The 26,049-nt window shown below is 34.4% G+C and overlaps 1 protein-coding gene across 2 annotated transcripts in view; it reads left to right on the forward strand.

Annotated features, from left to right (window-relative positions):
- The window catches only part of LRP1B (LDL receptor related protein 1B), a 1,768,615-nt gene that overhangs the window by 1,110,528 nt on the left and 632,038 nt on the right, over window positions 1-26,049 (forward strand). For both annotated transcript variants that reach the window (XM_069473041.1, XM_069473049.1), the window contains exons 21-22: window positions 16,784-16,966; window positions 24,246-24,446. In XM_069473041.1, coding sequence (XP_069329142.1) covers window positions 16,784-16,966; window positions 24,246-24,446 — 384 coding nt within the window. The remainder of the gene's footprint in view (window positions 1-16,783; window positions 16,967-24,245; window positions 24,447-26,049) is intronic.

Consider the following 26,049-nt stretch of genomic DNA (forward strand, 5'->3'; position numbering starts at 1 on the left):
TCTTTTCCTAGATTAATGTATACCCATCTTAGTATTGACATTATGCTGCTCTTTTTTCTCATTTCCAAACTCCCTTATAGACAAGGAAGACGTATTAATAATATCTTCAGAAAGCATTATGTCCTCATAGAGTCACTGTTACACACACGCACAGAGAGAGAGAGAGAGAGAGAGAGAGACAGAGACAGAGAGAAACAGAGAAAGAGAGACACGGAGACAGGGAAAGACTACAAGCAAGGGTAGAATAGAAAGACAATACACAGCACATTGATTCCTTCATTGATTCCTTCTTTTGTTTCAGTGCCTCTCACTTATTTAGTTCTGGTTTCTTTTTGCTTCTGCATCCTTTTGTTGGTAAATATTTCTAAAGTGACTTTTTATTTATTTTTTTTTAAGTTACTAGGTTAATAGTTTCTCTAAGTGGAAAAATAAGTGAGGCTGGACCCTCACAGAATTTCCTATGTGGGAACTTCCTCTAGAGCTCAGGCCTGGCCATTTATACTTATGCATTGCAAGGTGGTTGTACAAGGTGAATTTACCTGTAAGGACATCAAGAATAAAGTTAAAGTGAGAGTTCAGTCTTTTCTTAAGTCTTTAACTCTCTGGCTGGACTAATAAAATAAGGAGACATGGACATGGCATATCTATAAAAAAACAAATATGTTAAATTAATCTGAGTTTATTGTAAATAGGTTAATACATTTGAATGTATGTAAACTTTCATTCTTATATTTTTCCGGGGATACCTTAATTATATTTCATCCCTAAAATAAGACATTTTAAAAATAAATATATGCAAATAAGTATCTTTAAACAGCTATTCCCCCAAGTAAATTTCCATTCAGAAATTGTTGCAAAAATTAATACCAAATAATTCAGTATGGACTTGATCCAAGAAGGCAACAGGTTTTCCCTAAAATAGATATTATCTGAATTTTGTAATTGCTCCTAAAAGCAACTCAAACATTCCTCAAGTATTTATTTTTATTTATTTTAAAGGGACATTTGGATCTAGTTTATTGTCATTGCTCCTTAATGCCTTGTGTTTGCTGTCTAAAAAGGACACATTTATTGCCTGCCATAGTAAGTAAGCTGCAGATGCTGTTAACATATGTGGCCTCATATTTACATTGCAAATACAGTGTAAATGCAAATTTAAAATTATATATGTATTGAGCTTCAGTTTTGACTTATTATAAATAATCTTTAACAAATTCCCAAATCCATTAGGCAATTGCGTGATATTATTAATCTATATGCTCACACATGCTCATATTCTGCTGCTTTAACTGTTTTCTTTGCTTCTGCTTTGGAAGCTTTTTTCTTCTTTTCTTCTTCTTCTTTTTTTTTTTTTTTTTTTTGGCTTTGCTGGAGGACATGGTCTCACTCTGACACTCAGGATGGAGAACAGTACAGTGGCATAATTTTAGCTGACATAGCTCACAGCAGCTTCTTGTAGTCTTGGCCTCAAGCTATCCTCCTGCCTTGGCCTCCCAAAGTGCTGGGATTACAGGTGTGAGTCATAGCACATGGCCTGAAACTTCTTGGATTTTGTCCTCACTCTATTCATTTATTCATTCATTCATTTTCCTCCCTACTTTCTTATTCCAGATCTAAGAAGGAAGTTAGAATATTTTATCATATCTTTTTACTTTTGAAATAAAGCACAGTGAATGCATAGTAAATAACTGTTGAATGAAAAAGTTTATTTCTTGAACACAAAATTTGATTACACTCTCAGAATTCATTCCCTATTTATTTCTTTGCTTAGATCTAGTAGAATTTGTTTTATGAATCTGGGAGCTCCTATGTTAGGTGCACATCTATTTAGGATTGCTGTATCTTGCTGGATTATTCCCTTTGTCATTATATAATGATCACCTTTGTCTTTTTAAACCATTGTTGATTTAAAATGTGTTTTATCTGACATGAGAATAGCTATTCCTGGTCAATTTGGTTTCCATACGTGTGCAATAGTTTGGTTCCATCCCTTTACCTTGAGTCTGTGAGACTCCTTGCAAGTTAGATGGGCTTCTGGAAGACTTGGGTTGTGTTTTTTCATCCATTCAGCCAATCTGTATCTTTTAAGTGGGGTACTAATACCATTTATGCTCAATTTTAGTATTGATATGTGAGATAGTGTTCTTTTCATCATGTTTAATGATACCTTGTTATTTTATTTCTCCCCTTGTGCTACTATTTTATAAAAGCAGTGAACTTTAACTTTCTGATGTTTTTACACTGATGGGTATCAATTATTCTGTTCCGTGTATACAGTACTTTTGAGCATTTCCTATAGGGCAGGTCCAGTGGTGAAAATTTTCTTAGTGTTTGCTTCTTTGGGAAATACTTTATCTTTCCTTCATTTACGAAATTTAGTTTTCCAGGATTCAAAATTCTTGGCTGGCAGTTATTCTGTTTAGAAAAACTAAAAATGAGTTCTCAGTCCCTTCTGGCTTATAAGGTCTCTGCTGAGAAATCCACTGTAGTCTAATGGATTTTCTTTTATAGGTTAGTTGTGGCTTTTGGCTTGCAACTTGTAGGATTTTGTCCTTCATTTTGACTTTGGCCAGACTGATGACTATTTTTCTTGGTGATATCATATTTGCTATGAATCTTCCAGGTGTTTGATGACCATTTTGTATCTGGATAGCTGAATCTCTATTGATACCAGAAGAATTTTCCTCAATACTTTCCTCAAATGGGTTTTCCATGCTTTGTGTTTTTTCTTCTTCTCTCTCAGGGATTCCTATGATTCTTATATTGGCTTGTTTTACAAAATACCATATTTCTCTTTGTGATTGTTCATTCTTTTTTATTCTTTCTTCTACATTTTTCATTGGGTTAATTTGAGAGCCTCATCGTCAAGCTCCAAAATTCTTTCTTCTGCTTGGTCTAATCTGTTGTTAAAGCTTTCTGCTACATTTTGAAATTTACTTTTTTCTTTAAGTTCTATCTTTTCTTATGTTATCTATCTTTTTAGAGAATTTTTCGTTCATGTCCTGATTTTTTTTTTTGTTTCTTTGTATTGGTTTTCAATTTTCTCATCAATCTCATTCATTTTATTTATCATTCATATTCTGAATTCCATATCTGACATTTCAACAATTTTCTTTAGGTTGGGTTATGTTGCTGGAGACCAGTTTTCATCCTTTGGGAATGTAAAAATTGCATGTTTTTTCATGTTGCCAGTTTTTATGATGGTTCCTTCTCATCTTAATCTTCCTATCTCAGCTAAAGGTAGATAAGTTTGCAGTGCACCAGTTTTCCTCTGCTGGGAACTCTCATACTTGGTGAAAAGAAGAGGTTCCTGGATGGTGCACTTGTGTCCTATTCTGGAGGAGACTCAGCAGGAGACGGGTGGATACACTGAAAGCCTGTAATGCAGCTGTTGTCCTGTGTCATCCTGTTCCTGTCATTGCTACAATGCAAGCAGGAACTGGGGGATATTCATGCAAAGTGGTAGGTTAGTCCCCAGGCCACTGTTGTAAGCTTGGGCAAGGTTCTGGGCAAGTCTCTCTCCATGGAGGTGAGTGGCCTGGGAGTTTGCTCTGCTCAGGTCTCTCCTCAACAGTGGCAGTGATGGCTGGGTGAGGTTATATATTTGGTGGCCATGGGTTTCAGGGCCGTGAGTATTCACTCTGCCCAGGTCCAGGGTCAGTGGCAGCAGGCAATGGGGGGCAGCTCATGTGAGCAGATCTGTGGCAGGGGCAGTGGGAAAATCTGTGGTAGCTGGGCGGTGTGTAACACTGGCAGTGCTGCCAGGGTGCACGGTATGGGGCACAATCAGGGCTGCTGAGGCATGTGGCATGCAGGGCCACTGCAGTATGTGCAGTGCAGGACTGCGGCAGCTGGGCATTGCACACAGTCACAGCAACTGGACAGGTTGCAGGAGTGCAGCTGTTAGCCGGCTCAAAAATGGTGGGAACAGAGAGATGCACAGTGCACCATGGGGGAGTCACAGAAGCTAGAGCCCTCTTCACACCCAGGTCTGGCTGCAGCAGCTGCTACAGTGATACTCTGGTTGTGGCAGTGGTGCTATCCAGGTGGTGTTGGATGATGGGTGCCATGGGTAGCTGCTACTGTAATCCCGGGTAAAGTGGGGAGGCTCATGGCACCCAGTCACAGAGCATGTGAGTGTGCTTGCCCTCCTCTCTCCCTCCTTGGACTGGCAGGGACTATGTGGAGCCAGCTGCTGTGGATCCAACCCCTGTGTAGACTAGGCACTCTGGGGCTGAGAGCTCAGAATGGCATCAGTTGCAGCAACCCAGCATCAGAAGCCAGTGGGTCCCCACTGTGCCTCTTCTCCAGTTCACTGCTGCTGCACAGTCTCCAAGAAGTTCCCTGATCAGTTTGGAGTCCTGCCATGGTGGGGGGGTCCCCCTTGCAGATTGGATTTCAGTGTCCATTAGGGGAATGTGTAGCCTTGGGGTTCTCTGACCGTTCCCCAAGTGTGGGCACTTTCCTAGCTACCTTCCGATTTTGCCAAGCAGATCACCCCACCTCCCTCTTCACTTTGGATGTCTCCAGTTGTTTCTGTGATGATTACAGTACTCTTTCTATGATAATCTGTCATAGGTGAACAGCTACTTACAACTTTCTATCCTCTCTTGAGAACACTGTGTGTGGGCTGATTTCTAGTCAGCTATCTTGGCTCTCTCCTCTAAGACAGTTGTTTTAAAGTCTTTACCTGGTAAATCTGACATTAGGTCTTTGTCAAGGAGAGGGTTTTTTTGGTTTGCTTTTTTTCCTTTTATGGTGCCTACTCTCTTGTTTCTCTGTATTCCTTTTTTGTTGTTGTTGAAAACTGGAAATTTGAATCTAATAATGTAACTCTGGAAATCAGATTTTCCCCCTTCCTGGAGTATTTTTGTACTTTTTTAAAAATTGTTGTAGGCTGTCTCTATGCCAAAGATTAGCCTGGGGTTTAAACTTAAGGTCTTCTCAGATCTTTTCCTAGCTTATGCCTTTCCCTGGGCATGCACCATAACTTTCTAATTTTCCCTGTGTATGTGGTTGTGTTTGCAAGTCCTAGTTTTTAATATCTGCCCCCAAAAAAGGAGAAAAGAGGAAAAATGAAGGTAGTGAAAGAGAGCATTGGCCCTTTAAGTCCTTTGGAAGTCACTTCAGCTGGAAAGGGAGGGACTTCCAATCATGGAAACAGTTGTGATGACAATGGCCACCACCTCTTTTTCTACACCTCTAAGATCAGTGACAGCAATCAACAATGAAAGCACAGATCCCCAGGATTCAGAGGACAAGATCCTTTGGCACACCCTGGGTCACACAAGTTTTGTGCAGGCTGCCCCAGGAACACATGGCTGATTGCCATGGGACTGGAGCTGGGAGATTTGTAGATGCTATTGTGCTAAGAGCTGAAACTGACCAAAACTGTTCACAGTTTATCATATGAGCTTTAATCTGGAAGTTGCAAGCCTTCTAATACAATTGAGTTCCAAAATAGTTATATCAGACAGATTCTGCCAGTGCAATTGTTATCTGTGTGGAGAGACATATTCCTGTTGCTTCCCGACTCTACTAACTTCTCAGAATCCTCTTTCGATTCATTTTTATTAAAACAAGCACATAAACAAAAAACTGCTGTTATTTCTCAAATACATTTTATTGAGAATAAATGTTGGCTTTTTTTTGATATATTTTATTTTATTTTTTATTTTTTCAGCTCATTATGGGGGTACAAAAGTTCAGGCTATATACATTGCCCATGCCTTCCCATCCCCCCGAGTCTGAGCTTCAATTGTGTCCATTCCCTAGACAGTGCACATCACACTCATCATGTAGGTGTGCACCCATCCTCTCCCCCCACCCCATCCCCCCCAGTCAGAACTTCAAGCCTGTCCATTCCCCAGGCAGTGCGCATCGCACTCATCAAGTAGGTATACACCCATCCCTTCCACCCAGCCCCGACCTCTGTCCGATACCCAATTGGTGTTATTACCAATGTGCACTCAGGGAAACCAGTTTGCTGGTGAGTACATGTGGTGCTTATTTTTCCATTCTTGGGATACTTCACTTAATAGAATGGGTTCCAACTCTCTCCAGGAGAACCAAAGAGATGCCATATTGCCATTAGTTCTAATAGCTGAGTAATATTCCATGGTATACATATACCACATTTTGCTAATCCATTCCTGAATCGTTGGGCATTTGGGTTGTTTCCACATCTTTGCAATTGTGAATTGTGCTGCTATAAACATTCGGGTGCAGGTGTCTTTTTTATGAGAGACAGAAACACTCATACACTGCTGGTGGGACTGCAAACTAGTGCAACCCCTGTGGAAAACAATATGGAGATACCTTAAACAGATTCAAGTAAACCTACCATTCGATCCAGCAATCCCATTATTGGGCATCTACCCAGAAGAACAAAAGTATTGGCTTTGAATTTGGAAGAATTAGCAAATTATGTTACAGACTCAGCAAAATCATATATTCTTCTCTTCTAATGTCTTTTGACCATAACTTTTAATAAAACTATGGATTGTTTCCTCATAAAAATAAAATTAAAAACAAATTAAGTTCTATCTAATTTTAGAGAAGTATAATATCTATTTTCAGTGAAATACAAATTGTCTGACCTAACTTTATTCTCTCACAGATTTATTTATTTTTGTTAAAAAGTGATAATACTGAGATATCAAACAATGTTAATTATTAAAGAATTTCACCCCTAGGAAACCTCTTATTGTTTTCCAGAACAAAATAGCTCTTTAAAGATCATTTTAACCTTAATGCTGCAAACAACTTTTACATCAAGTCCAAAGAAAACTTGAGGCTTTTGCATCAATTAATGACAAAGTTTGTTTTGAAAATCTATAATGTTTCTAGCAATATGCTTATCAGGAAAATTAAAAGGAATCAGATAAATATAATTTAAAAAAATGAAATATTAGAATGTGGATCATAAAAATAGAAAGAAAAAAGCCAATTAATCTTTCCCTTAACTACGCAAAAAATTGGTAATAGGTACACACTTATTCCTAGATTAATTACCTTTTATGTTAAGAGAATAGATATGAACCTTGACATCAAACAGAATAACATCTCTTGTTTTGTTAAAAATATAATTGATAACTAAAATCAGTAAGTAACAAAAAGACCTAATTTTAATGAAGAAACTGAAACTATTGTCCTTCTCTTTTAACAGAACTTTAAAAAAAATTAGCAGGAGTCAATTAATTTCCATAGTCTTTAAGTTCTTGTTCTCCATTCTCAAGTTGTGGTTAATGATTATTGAAATGGTAGGACTTCGGGTATTCATCAGGAAATAAACAAACAAAATAGAGACAAAGAACATGGATAATATACAAATAATTAATTCATCCCTCAATAATTGAGTAGTGTCCATGGTTTTGTGAGAGTAAAGAAATAAGCAATGGGATGCTATGTTGCCTTTTCCTTGAGAAGTAGCTGGTATTTAGCTTCCTTCAGAGGCCATTTTTCCATCAGCATTTGTTTTCTTATTTATATGAAGCTTCAACTGAATTTGCATTTAGATATTATATTCCTGCACTGTAATGACCAGATAATTCACTTTTTTTAGGGCATTGGTTTAAGGTCTATATTAGTATCTATACATGCCTGGCCTGCCCAAGGAAACTTATTGCCATTATCTTCACCCAAAATCTCTCCACAAATAACTTTGGTGCTTAAAAAATCATCCACCTAAATTATTAAATACTATAGTCTTTCTCACTGATATCAGAATGTTTCTGTACACTATTTTTTGTTGTTATTGTTTACATGTATGTACTTAAATAGAATGTTCTGTGAATCACAAACAAAATATAGAATAGTTTAGAACAAGGGTTGGCAAACCTTTTCTGTAAAGGGTAAGATAGTAAATGTTTCAGACTTTGCCTATTACGACTACCCAACACTGCTGTTGTAGTATTAAAGCAGCCATAGACAACATGTCAACAAATGAGTGAGGCAGGGTTCCAATAAAATTTTGTTTTCAAAAACGGGTGATACACTGAATTGGTCTATAGCTTGTAGCATGCTCACCCCTCATTTAGAATACAAGGAAACATACATTTGAAAGGAGCTATAATCCTGAATAATACTACATCCATATTTCATGGAGTATCAAATATACAGGACAAAGGCAAAAATAATGGAGAAAAGAAAGGACCAAAGGAAGAAGAAATAAATCATGAATCATTGTTTAATGATATGTTACATCCCTTTCTCACACAGTTGTCTCATATGTATGCACCTATGCATATTCTTTGCATAGGTGCATAATGTTTTATGTTACTTTTAAAGATCAAGTTAAATCATATTATCTTTTTTTTTTTTTTTTTTTTTTTTTTAGCAACAAGGCTTTATTTGAGCACTCCCAGGCGAGGGTAACTGGTCCCAAGAGAGGGGCCTGAGAAGTTGCCTAAATCATATTATATTTTCTTCAGTTTTTTTTTTTTTCTAGAAACAATTTGCCTACTATGAGGTAGGCATGTTGGTAAGCCAAGCATAAATTCCAAATGTAAAATATCCACGTTGCAACTTTTTTTTTACTTAATATTTGATATCTAACATATATGTTACATTAATTGGTTGATTTGAACAGTGAATGGAAAACTATTCTCAATTACTTTACATAGCACATTTAACAGATTAATACAATCTGCTCATTTACGTTTAGATAATGTAAGTGTTCATCATTCCCATTATATTTAGATTTTAAATGAAATGTTCATGGTGGAGTTCCAGATATAAAAACTTAAAATTTTAATGAACTAAACCAATATTTTATGTAGATTTCACTTTTATAATACTTTAACCTACTAGGGGGATATATATAGTACCCTCAACTGAAACTTTTGTTTCAATATATTTTTTGAATGTTTGCAGTATCTATCTGTTTTCAACACTAGAAATAATTTAACTTGTGCTTAGGTATCCACACATTCTTTTCCATATCCTTCTATTCAACTTTTTTAACTGACCCAGACAGTAAACACATAAAATATTTAAAATCTGGTCTCTTTTTTTTCACTAAATTTATCACTAAATCTTATGTACTAATAAAGAGTGTGATAGTTCTATCCAATATCTTGTCAGGATAATCTTTGGTGGTGGCTACACATGAAGGGGTGATAGGAGTTTTTTGGAATAAAAGACAAAGCACAAAAACTATGTTGTAGAGTGTATGTGAAGTGAGAGGATGGAAAGGGAGGTATGAATAATAAACCAAGAGATACGGCAAATCCAGATGACATGCAGGCAGTCATCAAAGTCCAATGGGATGATGGCAAGTTGATTTAAGAGGGGAGAAGCCAGGTTTGACTTCACTGTTAATTCACAGCATAGATCATAGTACCATCATGTAGGCAGCATCCCCTAAGAAATGTGTCCCACATTACAGGGAGAAGAGCAGTACAGGGTACTACCTCCAACCTCAACTCAGGCTAGTCAGCGCAAAGTATGGGAGGTACCTTTTAACAAGTTTCGGTCTTCTGAAGATTTCTAAAAACAAGGAGTATCCTAAATTCTTTAGGGTATATTAAGGCTCCCTCAGGCAGCAACACACAAAGGTCATGTTTATATTCGATTGGTAAATGGAATGAGGCTATTGATACGCTGCCAGACAAGCTTCTCAGCACTGTAAAGATGGAGAAGAATGTCTGGAGACGGAAATCTGGAGCAAACAGCTTCCGTAAGTAAAGGAATTATTAATAGCGATTCATTGAAAGGCTAGGAATAGAGCAGGGGCTGACACACATGGTGATTATAATAGGGAGCTTTGCACACATGCGATATATACTGGTTTTACTTTTCAAGTCACTTTACAATGAATGACCAGTTAAAGTATAAACTGCATTAAGACAATACAAAAGAAAGAATTTCCCCCCTCAGATTGCTCTCGCAATTTAAATATTTCATTGCATTTGCATTATTAGCTGTTTTCTCACGGGGCTTTAATATTTTAGACCAAAAAATGTATTCTGACTAAAAAAATATATAGTATAAATATAATTTTTGCAATCCTCATTTTCATTTTATCTTTTAATGTTAGGAGGAAAACATTTTTTTTCTGTCACTGTATAGTTACTAGTCTTCTAAGTGCAAGTATTTAGTCATAGTGAATTGATTTAAATATTGGGACCAATTCCACCACCAGTTGCCACATTTCCTTCAGGGCTCTGTATTTATTTATTTATTAGATTTCCCAGATTGTATGCTTGGTTTAAACAGCTTCGGGGCAAAAATACAATAAAGTTGCATTAGTTAAAAATATAACTAGCTTCAGCAACATGAAAACATAACAGTAAAACAGCATGAGCATATACATATAAATAGTCATCGTCTTAACACCCCTCTAAGACAAGCCATGTTACAAAGATAGATTGTATGCCAAACCTTGAAGCTGAGAAAACTGGGGCTCTGGGGAAGCACACAGGCCTGGTACTCAGGTTGGAATGGTCATCCCAGGCTCTTCAGAGGAATGTAGTTCTCCATCAAGAGGAAAATCAACAACAGTTAACAGAAGCTGATTACATTTGGCAAGAAGGTTAAGAGAAAATAAAACCCCATGGCTTTTTTCTGTGGTCTTTGGCAGAAGGGAAGTATATTTCTAAACATAGACACCCACCCAGATGTGGAGAAATACATTTAGAATATTTTTAATTTATCGTGAAGGAGTAGGATGACAAGTGGAGAGGCAAAGTATATAACTGTGTGTGTGTGTGTGTGTGTGTGAGATAGTCTTCCTGGCTTTAGGATAAACTTTAAACACTTTAGTGAAAAGTGTTCAAGCTGATAAATAGATTCATATACACCAATTCTTGCAAATTTGAAGAAACAGAGATTTTTTTTTTTACTTATTTATTATTTAAATGCTCTCAAAGTGATCTACAAAAATTGCATATATGATCAAATCAGAATCTAGCTGAAACATCTTTCTGTGGCTCCCAATTTCCCTTATGGTTAAATTCTAGCAATTTAGCATAGCATATGAGGATTTTCATGAGCTAGACCTTGCCTATCTACCTAGCTTTCTCTTTCTCCCCTCCTCTGCTCACATGCTACACAAAATTTTACAAATACTGCTGGTGTTGCTCAGAAAATTTTTCATTCCCTTTAACTTTCCCCTCTGCCTGACTCTTAATTATAATTCAGAACTCTCTTCTTATTTTCTGTCATCAGAATGCCTCACATGAAATCCCCAAGTCCAGTCTAGTTTTCTCCTCTGTGTGCTCCCACGTCACTCTCTTTTACCACAGCACTTATGACATTGCTTTGTAACTGCGTACATTGCCTACCTACCTTTATACACACCATCCTATGATCTTTTCAAAAGTGAAAATATGCCTTCCATTTTGCACTGGGACTCCAGCAAAAGCCATTTATATAATCTCCCTCTTCTTCCATTTTTTTTCCACATAGCAGCCAGCAAAAACTTTTAACAGTGTAGCTTAAATTATATCACCATCACTTCTCTGTTTCAGAATCCTCAATAGATAGATACATATTGAGCCTACTATACTATCTCACTATAGTTTTTCGTAAATCCCTACAAGATCCAGGCCCTGATTACCTCTCAGATCTCATTTCACTCACCACTGCCATTCACTTTTTCTTTTTCTCCGTGAAAATTAACGTGTTTCCTGCTTTGGGGTTTTGTATTTGCTATTTCCTCTGCCTAGATTTTTCTTCCTCTCAGTGTTTTCAAAGCCAAGTTTTTCTTATCATTTTGGTCTCATCTCAAATGTCATCTTCTATAATCACCATTTTCAATATGTGTCCAATACCCAAGTCATTCCCTACGGCAGTCATCAGTGACATTCACGGTGTAGTTCCATTTATTCCCTTTTCTAGGAACGTGGTCAGATTGTATTTCCTGAGACTTTTGTGATTGGGTGGAACTAACATGATGGTGCCCCACCCAATGTGACAGGTTTAGCCAGTAAATTGGATCAAAAATGATGTCTTTTTCTTTCCAGTCTGATATGAGATTATACAGATCCCTCTTTTCCCTCTCACCTGGCAACTATAAGCATTCAAGGTGGTCATTCATTCATCAGTTAGGGTCTTTGAATTACCACAGTGGGAATAGCCCATCCACTGATCCACAATGAATACGGAACATGAGCCATAATTAATTTTTTCTATTTTTAGATACAGTGATTTTATACTTAATCTGTTATCAAAGCATAAGCAGTCTATTGTTCTCTGTTATACTCTCTATAGCATTACTCCAATTCATTTTTTTTTCATAGCACTTATTACTTTCTGGACTAAGCTAGTTTTTTTGATGTGATTATTATTAAATGCCTGCATACTTCCTTCTCCCTGCATGTAAGTTCTATGAGCCCAGTAAGTTTTCTGTCTTGTGAACTGCTCTACTCTAATTCCTAGAAACATGTCTGACATGTTTCAGTAAATATATTTTGAAAGAGCAAATGAAGGAATTATTTAGGCAAATATTCTCAAAAGATGATGAAACTAATTTTGTGGCTCTTTTCTGCTAACTAGATGTGTGATCATGGGTACCATTACCCACATTTTCTGATTCCGTGGATCTTTATTCTTCTTTCCTGGTTGGCAACTAATTGAAGAAACCCAAGAAAGCTAGACTGCCTAATGCAACTTGTAATTCATCGATCTTTTCATAAAAGACCGAATTTTACCACGATCTTTTAACAAAATAAAACAAATGTTAAATTTTATCAGAAAAGAAATAGGCTGAACAGTAGTAATTTAAATATAAAAAATAAATAAATTTCTAGATACTTCCTGATTATAATATGAGGTAATTATACTTTCATTCTTGAGACTCTGCATGAGAAAAGTTGTACAAGAAGTTAATAATAGCATAGTGATAAAGAGAGCAGGCCCTGAAGTTTAATTATATGAGTTCAAATCTCATCTCTGCTACTTATAATCTGTATAATTACAGGAAAATTTATTAGTTTCTGTAAAATGGGATGCTCTCAATAAGCAGTTCTGTTAACTTATTCATTTTTAATCAAAATCAACAGAACAGATGGTTGATCCTTTTTTCAGTAGGTTTTAATTAAATCCAATGTAATTAATGTGAAACATAAGCACAATGAGATGCCATATAAGCTACCATATCCATGAAAGGTACACAGGATGGAAGATAGAGAAACACTCAGGGAAATGTGAGGTATTGGCATTCCTTTTAGAGTCTGCATTGAGGGTCAAGAAAAGCTCTGACTTTTTTCTACAGGGAAAAAATACATGTCAACACAAAGCATCATGTATAATCTGAGGTTTTATAAATCCCCTAAAGCCTACCCATGAAGTCCCTGAATCTACACACCTGAGAATAAAATACCCAATCCAAGATTTTTTTTTTTTAAAAGAAGATAGTAGCTCTTAAAGGAAATCATGGGCGTTAATAATTGAAGTATAGAAAGGAATGCAGTCCAAGTTAGAGAGAATAATATAACCAAGACCAGGAGATATACATTAGTGATGTGTGCGAGCATTATTAAAGGAATTATTTCCCCATTTAAATATGAATGTTTATAATGTTATATTGTATTTCCTGCTCCATGCTATACCCTAGTTTTTGGGTTACTGTAATCTGGTTGTTTGCGATGCCCTTATTAGATGTTACATCAGCACACAGAAGTTTAGATATGGGTAGCTTAAGAAGAAGAAGAAGAAAACAAGAAAATCCCCAAGGAAATATCACATTTGTATTGAAGTTTATAAGGTAAATATTATTTAGAATAAAAAAAATGAGTGTATTCACTTATGAAAAGCAAATAGATAAACCAAACAATATCAAGCTAAGCAAAGAAAAAGCAAACGGAATAAAAAAAAAATCTTAGACAATAGCAGCATAGTCTTTCCCTTCAGAGAATCTACTTTGATCTTTGTAACAGGGAGCTACAAATATAATTCAAAGTGGCCCCATATAAAGCAAGTAACAGTTGGTATTTTGCAAAGATGCCAGCCCAAGACTCTTCCTACTTTTCAAGGTACCAGAGAATCTAGTGTTTTATAGAAAATCATCAGATTTTTTAAAGGCCAATAGTGTGTTTGCCAAATTAAACATACTGAGGAACAGATTCAATATATGAACTGCCAGTCTTCACCTCTTATTTTAGAGAATGTAGAAAAATCAATAGATTACACCTTCCATTCTTTATTAAATATTTGAAATCACTCAGTGACAATTACTTGAAATATAATTTTTAAATGTTGTTGGTTGAGCTCACACTATAGGTTATAAAATTCAGCTGAGCCAAGGTTTGTTTAGTTTTGTTTTCAAGGAAAGTTAAGTAGTAGGAAAAAGAACCAAAAGCTATTTCACTGCTGCATAGACACTGGCCTCTTCACCATAGAACTACCTACAGAGCTGAATGGGCTGTGGAAGTCCATTTGATTTGTCTCTTTTCTTCTTCTTGAATATTGAAATCATACAGGGTTTTCAAGTTATATCCTAGGTTTAAAAACTTCACAATATCTTATTTATGAAACCAATCTCCAAATAATTCCTTACCACTGTAGTAGGTAAGCCATACAGTTGCCCTCAGTATCCACTAGGGTTTGGATCCAGGACCCCTGAGGATACCAAAATTTGAAAACTCTCAAGTCCCTGTTATAAAATGCAGTATTTACATATAACCTATGCGCATCCTCCCATATGCTTTAAATCATCTCTAGATTACCTATGATACCTAATACAATGCAATATGTAAATAGTTGTTATAGTGAATAGTTTTTTGTTGTTTTATTTATTGTTTTATTGTTATTTCTTATTTTTTTCAAATGTTTTTGATATGTGGTTGGCTGAACCCAGAGATGTACTTCTGTAAAAGACACTCCATATGCTACACCTACTAAATTAAATATGGTGGAAAATTACCATATCACATTCCATATAATCTTATGCTTGTGCACAGACCCATCTTCATTGATATTTGTGTGCACACCAAATATTTTGTTTAATCATAAAGACAAAATAAATTGAAAATGAGAAAGTAGAAAAATAAAGTTCCAGTTTTTGGAAGGGGCTTCAAAGCAAACCAAAACTCAATGCTTTCTCCATAAAATGAGTGTGATATTATATATGTTGTTAGCAGTGGTTAATTTCAAAAATTAGTCCTACAGGTTTTCTATGAATTGGACCTCCTATTTTCTACCAACAGGACTTTACCCTTGCATCAGCAGGGGCACTTTGTCTTGGTTATTTGTTATTTCAGCATGACTGCACTAGGAATATTTAGGAAGTACAGTCAAGTTTATCTTTATAATATTGTGTCACCTGACAGATTATAGTTGTTGAAAGTCTTTGAAGAAAAAACTTAATTAAGAACTTAACTATTTATATTATATAAAATAACAATAAAACTTTGTAGTTAAAATAATCATTTACAGAAATCTAACTTAGTCTTCACAACAACCCTGTAGGCTCTCTGTTTTCCAGCTGAACAAATAAAGGCCTCAAAAGATTAAGTAACTTCTTTGATGATATCAGTGTTATTGTGTTATTAGCTTTGACCCTAAATGAATCTAATCTTAACATGTAACTATAGATTTCTATCAAGCACAAGAAGTAAGGGGAAACTCAAATGAACCTGCTTCAAGTTTATCATAATTTTATAGATTACTTAATGGTATAGGTAAATTATAGATTAATTGCTAGATATAGCTATACAAGATGCACAATAAATTTGTTATATTAAAAGTTTGGTCTAAAAATATATATATTAAATCTTTATTTTACAATAGTATTTGGAAACATTGGTTACTATGGTATCTCATAATATTAGATATTAATACAAATTTCAATAAACTGATTATACTAATAGTATTCAACTGTTAGACTGTACATCTATATCCCAACATTTATATTTCCTTACTCTTATTTATGTTTACCTACAGAATTTATTTTATATTTTTAATCACCAGATTTAGGGCAATAATGTTGTCTGGCTTTTGTATGTTTTTTTTTGTTTATACATAAAAATTGTACATATTTATAGGGTACGTGAGATATTTTGATAAACACATACAATGTGCAATGATCAAATTAGGATATAAAAAGATACAAAAAATTAAATTAAAAAAGTAAAAAATAATTCTTTGTTTTTTAATTTTAGTAGATTCAGGAGATACAGTTTTGTTACATAAATGAATTGTATAGTGGTGAAGTCTAGTCTTTTAGTGTACCCATCCATCATGGAGAAATTATTAATTGGTAAATAAGTATCTGTTCTGAGAATTAGAATCTTATATCATCCTGAGGAAGTTTTATTACCTGGGTTTTCTGTTTGTTTTTCAAGTTTTTGTATGTTATTCTTCCAAGACTTTGTTAGGAAGAAAGTGGTTTTTGGTTATTTGCCTCTCGATATTTTGAAATAAATTACCTACAGAAATGTAAGAAAATCAACCAAAATCTTATCATTAAGTGTAGAATGTGTGACCTCATTTATGTGCCTTAGAGAAAAACCCTTCAAAGATCTCATTTTTAAGACACTAATTAAAACCACAACAGAATATCCACCTATTATCTTACTTGCTCTTTGCTAATGTAGATAGCACTTTCAGAAATTGTGGGGGAGGCAAACTATCATTTTCTGTAACGATTAGTGTTTTTAAATAAAATTGGAAATACTATAGTGTATTATAGCTACTAAATAACTAAAGTAGAAATGTATTCTCTCTAACATCATTATAACACCTCAATAAAGAAAATAAAGTGGAAAAATTAGCATCAAGTAAAATTGTAATTTCTCTCCTGTCTTTCCCTCTGTCTCTCCTTTCCTCATTTCAAATTAAGAGATTCTTTCTCCTGCTGGTTGTAATGGGAATGAATTTCAATGCCACCCTGATGGAAATTGCATTCCTGATCTGTGGCGCTGTGATGGAGAGAAAGATTGTGAAGATGGTAGTGATGAAAAAGGCTGCAATGGTACCATACGATTGTGTGATCACAAAACCAAGTTTTCCTGTTGGAGTACAGGTAAGCAAAACTTTGGTGTCAACTTCTATTTGGGCTTTCTGGATATAGAATTCTTTTGGCTCATCCTCAATCTGTAGCTAACCTTTGTAAAAAGCATTTTTATATTTCTCACATAGAATGTTAACAATACTAGTAGCTAACATTTAGTGAGAATATCAATAGGCCAAGTTCACAGAGCCAGAATGCCAGGATTGGGATTTTGAACCAGGCAATTTGGATTCAGAGTCTGGAACTTCAGAGTCAAGAAAGAGACAACTAGACTAAGCCCACAGGCAGTATTCCTCTTTCTGTAAATAAACACTTACTCTAAAATCTAAATAAAGATTACTAGAAAGGAAAGGCAGAATTATATACATTTATTTCAACTAGGTTCCTATATTTTACTGTGCTAATTATTGATTCCATTATGAAGAAGGTAGACAGTGGGCACCCTTATCTTGTTCCCGTATTTAGTGGGAATACTTTCAACTTTTCCCCATTCAGTATGATGTTGGCTGTGGGTTTGTCATATATGGCTTTTATAATCTTGAGGTAAGTTTCTTCTATGCCTATGCCTGGTTTGTTGGGGGTTTTTATCATCAAATGGTGCTGAATTTTGTTGAATGCTTTTTCTCCATCTATTAAGATAATCATACATTCTTTGTTTTTGCTTCTGTTTATGTGATGAATCACATTTATTGATTTATGCATGTTGAACCATCCTTGCATCCCTGGGATGAAGCCCACTTGGTCATGGTGGTTTTTCTTTTTGATGTGCTGCTGAATTTGGTTTGCTAGAATTTTATTGAGGATTTTTGCATCTATATTCATAAGGGATAGTGGTCTGTAATTTTTGTTGTTGTTGTTGTTGTTGTGCCCTTGCCTGTCTTTTGTATCAAGGTGATACTGGCTTCATAGAATGAGTTGGAGAGGATTCCCTCCTTCTTGATATTAAGGAATAATTTTTGCAGCATGGATATCAGCTCTTCTTTGTAGGTCTGGTAGAATTCAGCCATGAATCTGTCTGGTCCAGGGCTTTTTATTGTTGGAAGATTTTTTTATTATTGCTTCAATCTCATTGCTCATTCTTGGTCTGCTCAGGAATTCTATTTGTTTCTGATTGAGTCTTGGGAGGTTGTGTGTCTCCAGGAATTTGTCCATTTCCTCTACATTTTTGAGGTTATGTGCATAGAAATTTTCATAGTATTCATAGATGATATTTTGTATTTCTGTTGTATCAGTTGTAATATCTTCTTTTTCAATTTTGATTGAGCTGATTTGGGCCCTGTCTCTTCTATGCCTACTTAATCTAGCATGAGTTCTATCAGTTTTGTTTATCTCTTCAAATAACTAACTTTTTGTTTCATTGATCCTTTGTATTTTTTTCCCATTTCATTTAGTTCAGCTCTCTTCTTAGTTATTTCTTTTCTTCTGCTGGCTTTTGGTTTGGTTTGCTATTTCTTTTCTAGTTCTTGAGATGTGTCATTACATTGTTAATTTGTGATCTTTCTGTCATTTTGATGTGAGCATTTAAAGCTATGAATTTTCCCCATAGGACTGCTTTTGCTCAATCCCATAGATTTTGATAGCTTGTGTCCCCTTTGTCATTCAGTTCAAGGACTTTTTAGATTTCCATCTTAATTTCATTATTTACCCAATGATCGTTCAGCGGTGTGTTGAATTTCCATGACTTTGTGTAGAATTGAGTGTTACTCTTGGAGTTGATTTCTAATTTTATTCCACTGTGGTCTAAGAAGATACATGATATGATTTCTATTTTTTTGAATTTTTTGAGCCATATTTTGTGGCCTAAAATATGATAAATCTTGAAAAATATTCCATGTGCTGGTGAGAAGTATGTATATTCAGTAGTTTTGGGGTAAAATGTTCTGTGAAAGAACACTGACAATATGAAAAATTAAAACAGTTTGATATTCAAAAGGGATCACAATGGAGCCACAATAGCAAACCGAACCTACAAGGAAATTGTATAAATGACAGAAATAGAATTCAGAGTATGGATGGCAAATGAGATGAATGGAATCGAAGAGAAATTTGAAAACCAACAAAACAAGCCAAAAAATACTTCAGGAAATTAAAGAAAAAGTCACTAAAGAGCTAGAAAACATAAGGAAGGATATAATAGAGCTCAAAGAAATTAAACAGTCTTTTAGGGAATTTAAAAACACAGAATAAAGCACCAGCAACAGACTAACCCAAGGAGAAGAAAGAATCTCAGAGCTTGAAGACAAGGTTCTCGCGCTAACTCAGTCATCTGAGGAGGCAGAAAAGAGAACAGAAAGGTTGAATAATCGCTCAGAGAGATATGGGACTATTGAAGTGAAGTAACATGCAAATTATATGTACCCTCAGGGAGAAGAAGAAAGAGCTTAAAGCATGGAAAATCTATTTGAGGAAATTACTGAGGAAAACTCCCCCAGTATCGTCAGAGAGACAGTCATACAGATACAAGATGGTCACCAAACACTGTGAAGATTCATAGCAAATAGGACATCTACAAGACACATAGTAATCAACCTGGCCACAGTCAAAATGAAGGAGAAAATTTTACAAGCAGCTAGTCGTAAGCAACAACTGACCTACAAATGAAAACCCACCAGGCTAACAGCAAAATTCTCATTGGAAACCTTACAAGCCAGAAGGGAATTGGGCCCCATCTTCAATCTTCTGAAACAGAACAACTGCCAGCTTGGAATTGGTGGAGAAATTAACTCTGTTTCAGACAAGCAAACACTGAGAGAATTTGTCATGACCAGATCTGCCCTGCAGGAAATACTCAGAACTGCATTATACACAACTCAGCACAATCCATACCCAGGAGTATAAAATCACCAAAAAAATAGCTAAAGCTCGTAACCGTTATAAAACAGTAGCACAAGAAGGGAAACAAAGCAACAAGGTATTACCCAGCATAATGAACAGAACAGCATCCCACATATCAATTCTGTCTCTTAATGTTAACAATTTGAATGTGCCACTCAAAAGACATAGGCTGGCTGAATGGATGAGAAACACAACCCAAGTATCTGCAGTCTCCAGAAGACACATTTAAACCACAAGGATGCACATAGGCTCAATGAGTAGGATGAAAAAAAATATTCCACTCACATGGAAACCAAAAGAGAGCAGGTGTAGCCATTCTCGTATCAGATAAAATTGACTTTAAATTAACAATACTAAAGAAAGACAAAGATGGTCATTATATAATGATAAAGGGAGCAATTCAACAAGACATAACAATTCTAAATATTTATGCTCCTAACACAGGAGTGCCCAGATTCAGAAAGCAAACACTGCTAGATCTAAGCAAAGAGATATTGTAATTGCTGGGACTTTAACACCCCACTGACAGAACTGGACCAATCATCCAAGCAGAAAATAAAGAAAGAAACACTGGACTTAAACAGGAATTTAAAACAAATGAATTTTTATTTACCTCTTCCAGGCAGTATTTGAGTCACGGATGGCAAATAGCTTTACTGCTATTTGGTTTCTAAAAATCTGATAGTGATTTATGGATGAATTTGTTGAAATAATTCTAAGGTCATTCTGGAGTCAATGGTTAAGAATGTCAAAATGGATTAGCGATGTCTGGGAAAGAAAGGAAGTTCCATCTTGATAAACCAAGCTAAAAATGAAAATTATTATATTATTCTTGGACTCTCCCTTCATTCTATTATACTTACAGATGACTCCGTACAATCTAATACTGAAATATAGGATTCCCTATTTTAAACTACAGTTATATATTATGCACTGATCTTATCTTGCTTACTGGATTATAAGCTCCTTGGTGAAAGGGAGCATACTTTATCACTTATTTATATTTCCTAAAGGTCCTAGGAAACCGTAAGCCGCAGAGTAACCTCAACATACAATTTTTATAATGTATCTGTTGAATCTATCAGACTTCATATAAAATATATGTGTGTATATTTCATCAACATTTTTTAAAAATGAGCCATTATATTTTGGAAAAATTATGCAGATAGATTAGAGAAGAAAAATAAATTAGAACAAGAGTATTCAATGATGAAAAGTCCATCTCCCTCCTAATACAGGTTTTCAATTCCTCATTCTTCCACTCCAGAGGCAATCATTTTAAAATAGTTTTTGTGTAGCCCTCAAGAAAGAATTCATTTACAGACAAGCCTATCCATGTACTTACACTGATAAATATGTGGAAATATGGTCATAGATATTGATAAATAGATAAATCCTTTTGAGCATATAAGAAAAGCTACACTTGGTTCCATGCCTTTTTAAATTAACATATTTTGGAGATTGTTTTTTATTAACTTATGCAGATTGCCTAATTCTTTTTCACTCAAGTGTATAATTTCAATGTGTGGACGCATTGTAATTGATGTCACCGGTTTTGCAATGATGATTCAAATTGTTACCAGTCTTTCCCTAGTACAGGGTATCTCAAAAGTCTCCATAGAAAGGAAAAATTTTGCAAAATTTTGTGATGAATATTTTGTAAATAAAGGTACATTTAGCTACAGTTTCCCATTTCCCCTATGTATGATGACCTTTGGGACACTCTGTATATACAAAGCAGCAATACATATCCTTGCATGTACATCTTTGTGCATCTGTACAAATATATTAATGAAAAAAAATTTCTAAATTTAGAATTACTGTGGTGAAGAGTTGATGCATTTTCATTTGCTGGATTTCTCAACATTGACCTAAAAAGAAGTTATCCAAATTGTAGCCCCCGCAACATTTGGCAGTTTCATATATCCTTGTCAAATCCATCTTTGTATTAACCAACTTTCTTACCTTGATATATCTAATAGAAAAGAAAAGATGTGAAATTGTTGTTTTAGGTTACTTTTTTTAATTGGAAGAGATTTTGAACATCTTATCTTTGTAAGTTATTACTATTTCATTGTGAATCTTCCACTTGTATTGGATTATTGATCGCTATATTATTGATTTGAAAGAATTCTTTGTATTTTTTAAAAATATGGCTTTTTTGTCATATATAATGAAATATTCTATGGACTGTCCACTGACTTTGTTTGTGGATTTTATTATTACAGTATGGAATAAAATATAGAATTAAGTTTAATGGTTCTATTTTATCGTAATTATTTAAAATGCTTACTTCTTTGATCCATCTGGAATTTATTGTAGTATAAGAAGTCAAATAGAGATTCACCTTTATTGTTTTTCCTCCAGACAGCTAAGTAGTGATCCTGCATCACTAATTTTGTTATTAATTTTTTCTCTACTGTTTGCATTGTCTGCTTTTTTTGTATATTAAAGTTATATACATAAATGGACCTATTTCCAATGTCTTATCCTATTTTATTATTGATATGTTTATTAATATCTTTTTATTAAAATATTTTAACTACTGTTACTTTAAAATACTTCTAAATATTTAGCACATACAGTTCCTATTAATCAAGATTAGTTTGCTTTTTTTTATAAGATTCCTAATGATTTTTGCAGTTTTATTTTCTTAAATTTAGGATAAGCTTGTAGAGTTGCTTAATATTGTTACTATCTTGAAAGTATTATATTAATTTAGGGAAAATTATTATCCTTACAGTAACAAGTCATCCCTTCCAAGACCAAACAATACCTTTTTTTCAAGGCTTCCTTTGAGATTCCTTGTAGAATTTTGAATTTTAATCATAAAAATATTATGCAGTTCCTCCTATGCAGTGTAACCCAAAATATTCTGTTTTGTGATGGAATTTTTAATTGGCCTTTTTTGTATTATATGCTTTTTGTATATATGAAATCTATTTATTTTTATATAATTTTGAAGCTAGCTACCTATTTTTTGATTTCTTAGTTTGTTGTAGTTATCTATTTTATAATTATATGATTATATTAACTGCCTGTAATGATACTCTTTTCTAATGTTATACATCATTTCTTTCTATTACCTAATTATCTTAGATGGTATTCCCAGAACGTTATTAGTTTTATTCGTGATATTAAGGCAAATGTTTTAATGGTTCTCCATTTATATCAAATCTATTAGTGAAGCTTCTGTCAATATTTATTTTAAGAGCATATTTATCAATAACTTATGTTGAATATCATCAACTGTTTTTAGGAACTACACAGCTGATCATGTATATGATTTTTGATTTGGCTTATAATGTAGAGAATTATAAATATTTTTCTGTAAATGAAACATTTTTGCACCTATATTTTAGTTTTTTAAAATTTGACTTTCTCTATGATTTTTGAAGACATTTAAATATGTAATGACTCAGACATGTACAATCTAATATTTTCCATTTTCCTTTATTTACCCCATTCATTTTGTGAGATGCTGGTATGTAGTTAGCCTATAACTAGTAATAGTATTTATCTTTAGATACCTTTTTTAATTCACCTTACACCTGAACATTGTATAATCCAGAAAAAATAATTAGGAGAAAATTGAAAACAATGTGAAAAGGAGGAATAATTTGCAGTGAAAGAAGGTTTACATAGACAGCAATGACTATTGTTTTCTATGGGTTTTTGGAAACATGCTAGCTAAACAATAATCTTTTTGGCTGAGCGCAGTGGCTCGTGCATGTAATCCTAGTACTTTGGGAGGCTGAGGTGGGACAGTTGCTTGAATCCAGGAGTTCGACACCAGCCTGACCAAGAGGGAAGTCCCGTCTCTAAAAATAACATACACAAAAAATCATCATTTCATTTTTTTCTTTTAAAGACAATAAAAACCCATATTTCTATAAATTCTGTCTGTGTGTATGTTAGCTACCAAAATGTTTAATAATGTTTGTTATTCTTTTATGAAAGGGGATGTACATATGTCTAGAATGAGAAGTTGAGGAGTTGAGGTTACAAATGTAAATAGAAGAACAACCTCTGCTAAAATGAGACATTTGCCTAAATTAAGGTCTCTGACAGGCAGGAATAGAATTTCCCTAAATTTAGGCCTCTGAAAGGCTCTGACATATAAATGTATCTTTAAAGTTTGCATTTGAAAGTATTGTAATTAAACTTTCAATTAGTCAGAGAAAAAAAATTTTTTAAATACAGCAGGACAATAACTTGAAGTAAAGAAAATATCAAGGCTTAAACACTATCAGCCCTTTAACAACCAGGGCAAGAAGTATTCAAATGCTGTCATAAAAAAAAAAAAAAAAAAATGCTCTCAACTTATCAGCAAATAGATTTCTTGCTAAAGACAAGTAATTCTGCCTCTGACTGAAGACAATAATGACAATAATGGCTACTCATTACAGTGACCTAATTACAAAAATCAAATGCATGCTGTTTCTGTTTTCTTAAGGGAGATGCATCAACAAAGCATGGGTATGTGATGGAGATATTGATTGTGAGGATCAATCAGATGAAGATGACTGTGACAGTTTCTTGTGTGGACCACCCAAGTACCCTTGTGCTAATGATACTTCAGTCTGCCTGCAGCCAGAAAAGCTCTGCAACGGACAGAGGGATTGTCCTGATGGATCCGATGAAGGCGATCTTTGCGGTATTGTATATTTTACTGCATTTGCTTCTCCCTGGAAACTGTTAACATAACCTTTGAGTCCACTTATTGTTACCTATTATAGTAGCATTCATTCCGACCATTCATTCTCTTTAATGTAAGTTCTAGCACTGAACCTTATCTACATTTTTCAGGCACTATAAATCCATGAAAAAAGTTGTTTTAAATATGATCAGGAATTTCTGAAAATAAAACACAGAAAAGGCTAACCTGTATCTAATTCACTTAACGATTGCAGAGCTGTGCTCATCATTTAGATTTCTGGATGGTCAATGCTGTTTGCACAATTTAGCCGATTATTTGTTGTCAATGGGTTACCCAGAACAGGTAAACCTTTTTATTACTGATTGACGGGATGGAACTTAACTACCACCCTGTGTATTTGGATATGCCTTCTAATCATTGCAATAGAAACTGTTTTTTAGGAAGAGGAAAAGAATAGAGTGAATAATGAAACCAATAGAATATTACCCAATTTGATATAATTTTGTCTCTAGTTTTTAGTCATATGACAGCTTTGTTTAGTATACTTTATCCATTTAAAATGATGGGTGAAAACCTACCTCACAGGTACAGTGAATACTATCTGGGTGATGGACACACTTATAGTCCTGACTCAAGCTTTACAAAAGCAATCTTTGTAATCAAAAACATTTGTACCCTCATAATATTTTAAAATTTAAAAACTGCAAGAAAAAATGATTCAATGAGCTTTGAAATCACTTTGACTGGCCATCTCTCTTATGCCAACCAGCATATATAAAAGAAAATTACATTTCTTTCTCTATGGGGAGATCAGAGAGTTAGCAAGGAGATATTAAAAAGTGTGTTTTCTAGATAATATTGAAGGTGACATCAGTAGAGTAATGAAGAGGAGTTTACAGAATGATAAGAACAATAATGAGATGACTCGAGGCTGTGAGAAAATGACTTTAGGAAATAACAAAGCTGACTGATTAAAAATAGGAAAGACAACTACATTTAAGCCTAAAGTTGTCATATTTTGATCTCAAGTGAGCATTAATAGCATACTGAATGATGCAAAAAAGACTGTTCTTTCAAAATTTATGTAGTAAAATGTTCTTTCTTTTAAAAAGTCTGTGATTATATAAAATAACCTTGAAACAGTAAATGCAAGTCTTCATTCAATGAGGATAAAATTTAAATCAAAAGATTCAGAGAAAAAATTAAACAACAAAAAATTTACAAATAAAAGATTACAGGCTTTATTTTTCTGTCTTCACTTCTTTCTCACCCAGCTTGTTCTTTGTAATGGAATGGGTTGGAGAGAGAGTCTAAGAATAACTATATGTGATAACGCTTGTTAAGGAAAGTTGTAAGTACAATTCTAAAAGAAGGAAAGTGTCAATACTCTTAAAAGAGAAAGTATGTAATTATGGAAAGACTCTAGACTTTGACAAGCTTAAATTGTATTCTTTAATTACTTTGAGTTAGTCACCTGGGAGGGGACTTAATTTCTGAAAATGTCTGTTTCCTCTTCAATAAAAATGGAGGCAATGATAACTATCAGGTAATCATGGTAATAATGCCTGATGCACAGCAAATGTTGGAAAATATTAGTGCT

Source organism: Eulemur rufifrons, chromosome 1, assembly GCF_041146395.1.
Source record: "Eulemur rufifrons isolate Redbay chromosome 1, OSU_ERuf_1, whole genome shotgun sequence".
Lineage (NCBI taxonomy): Eukaryota > Metazoa > Chordata > Mammalia > Primates > Lemuridae > Eulemur > Eulemur rufifrons.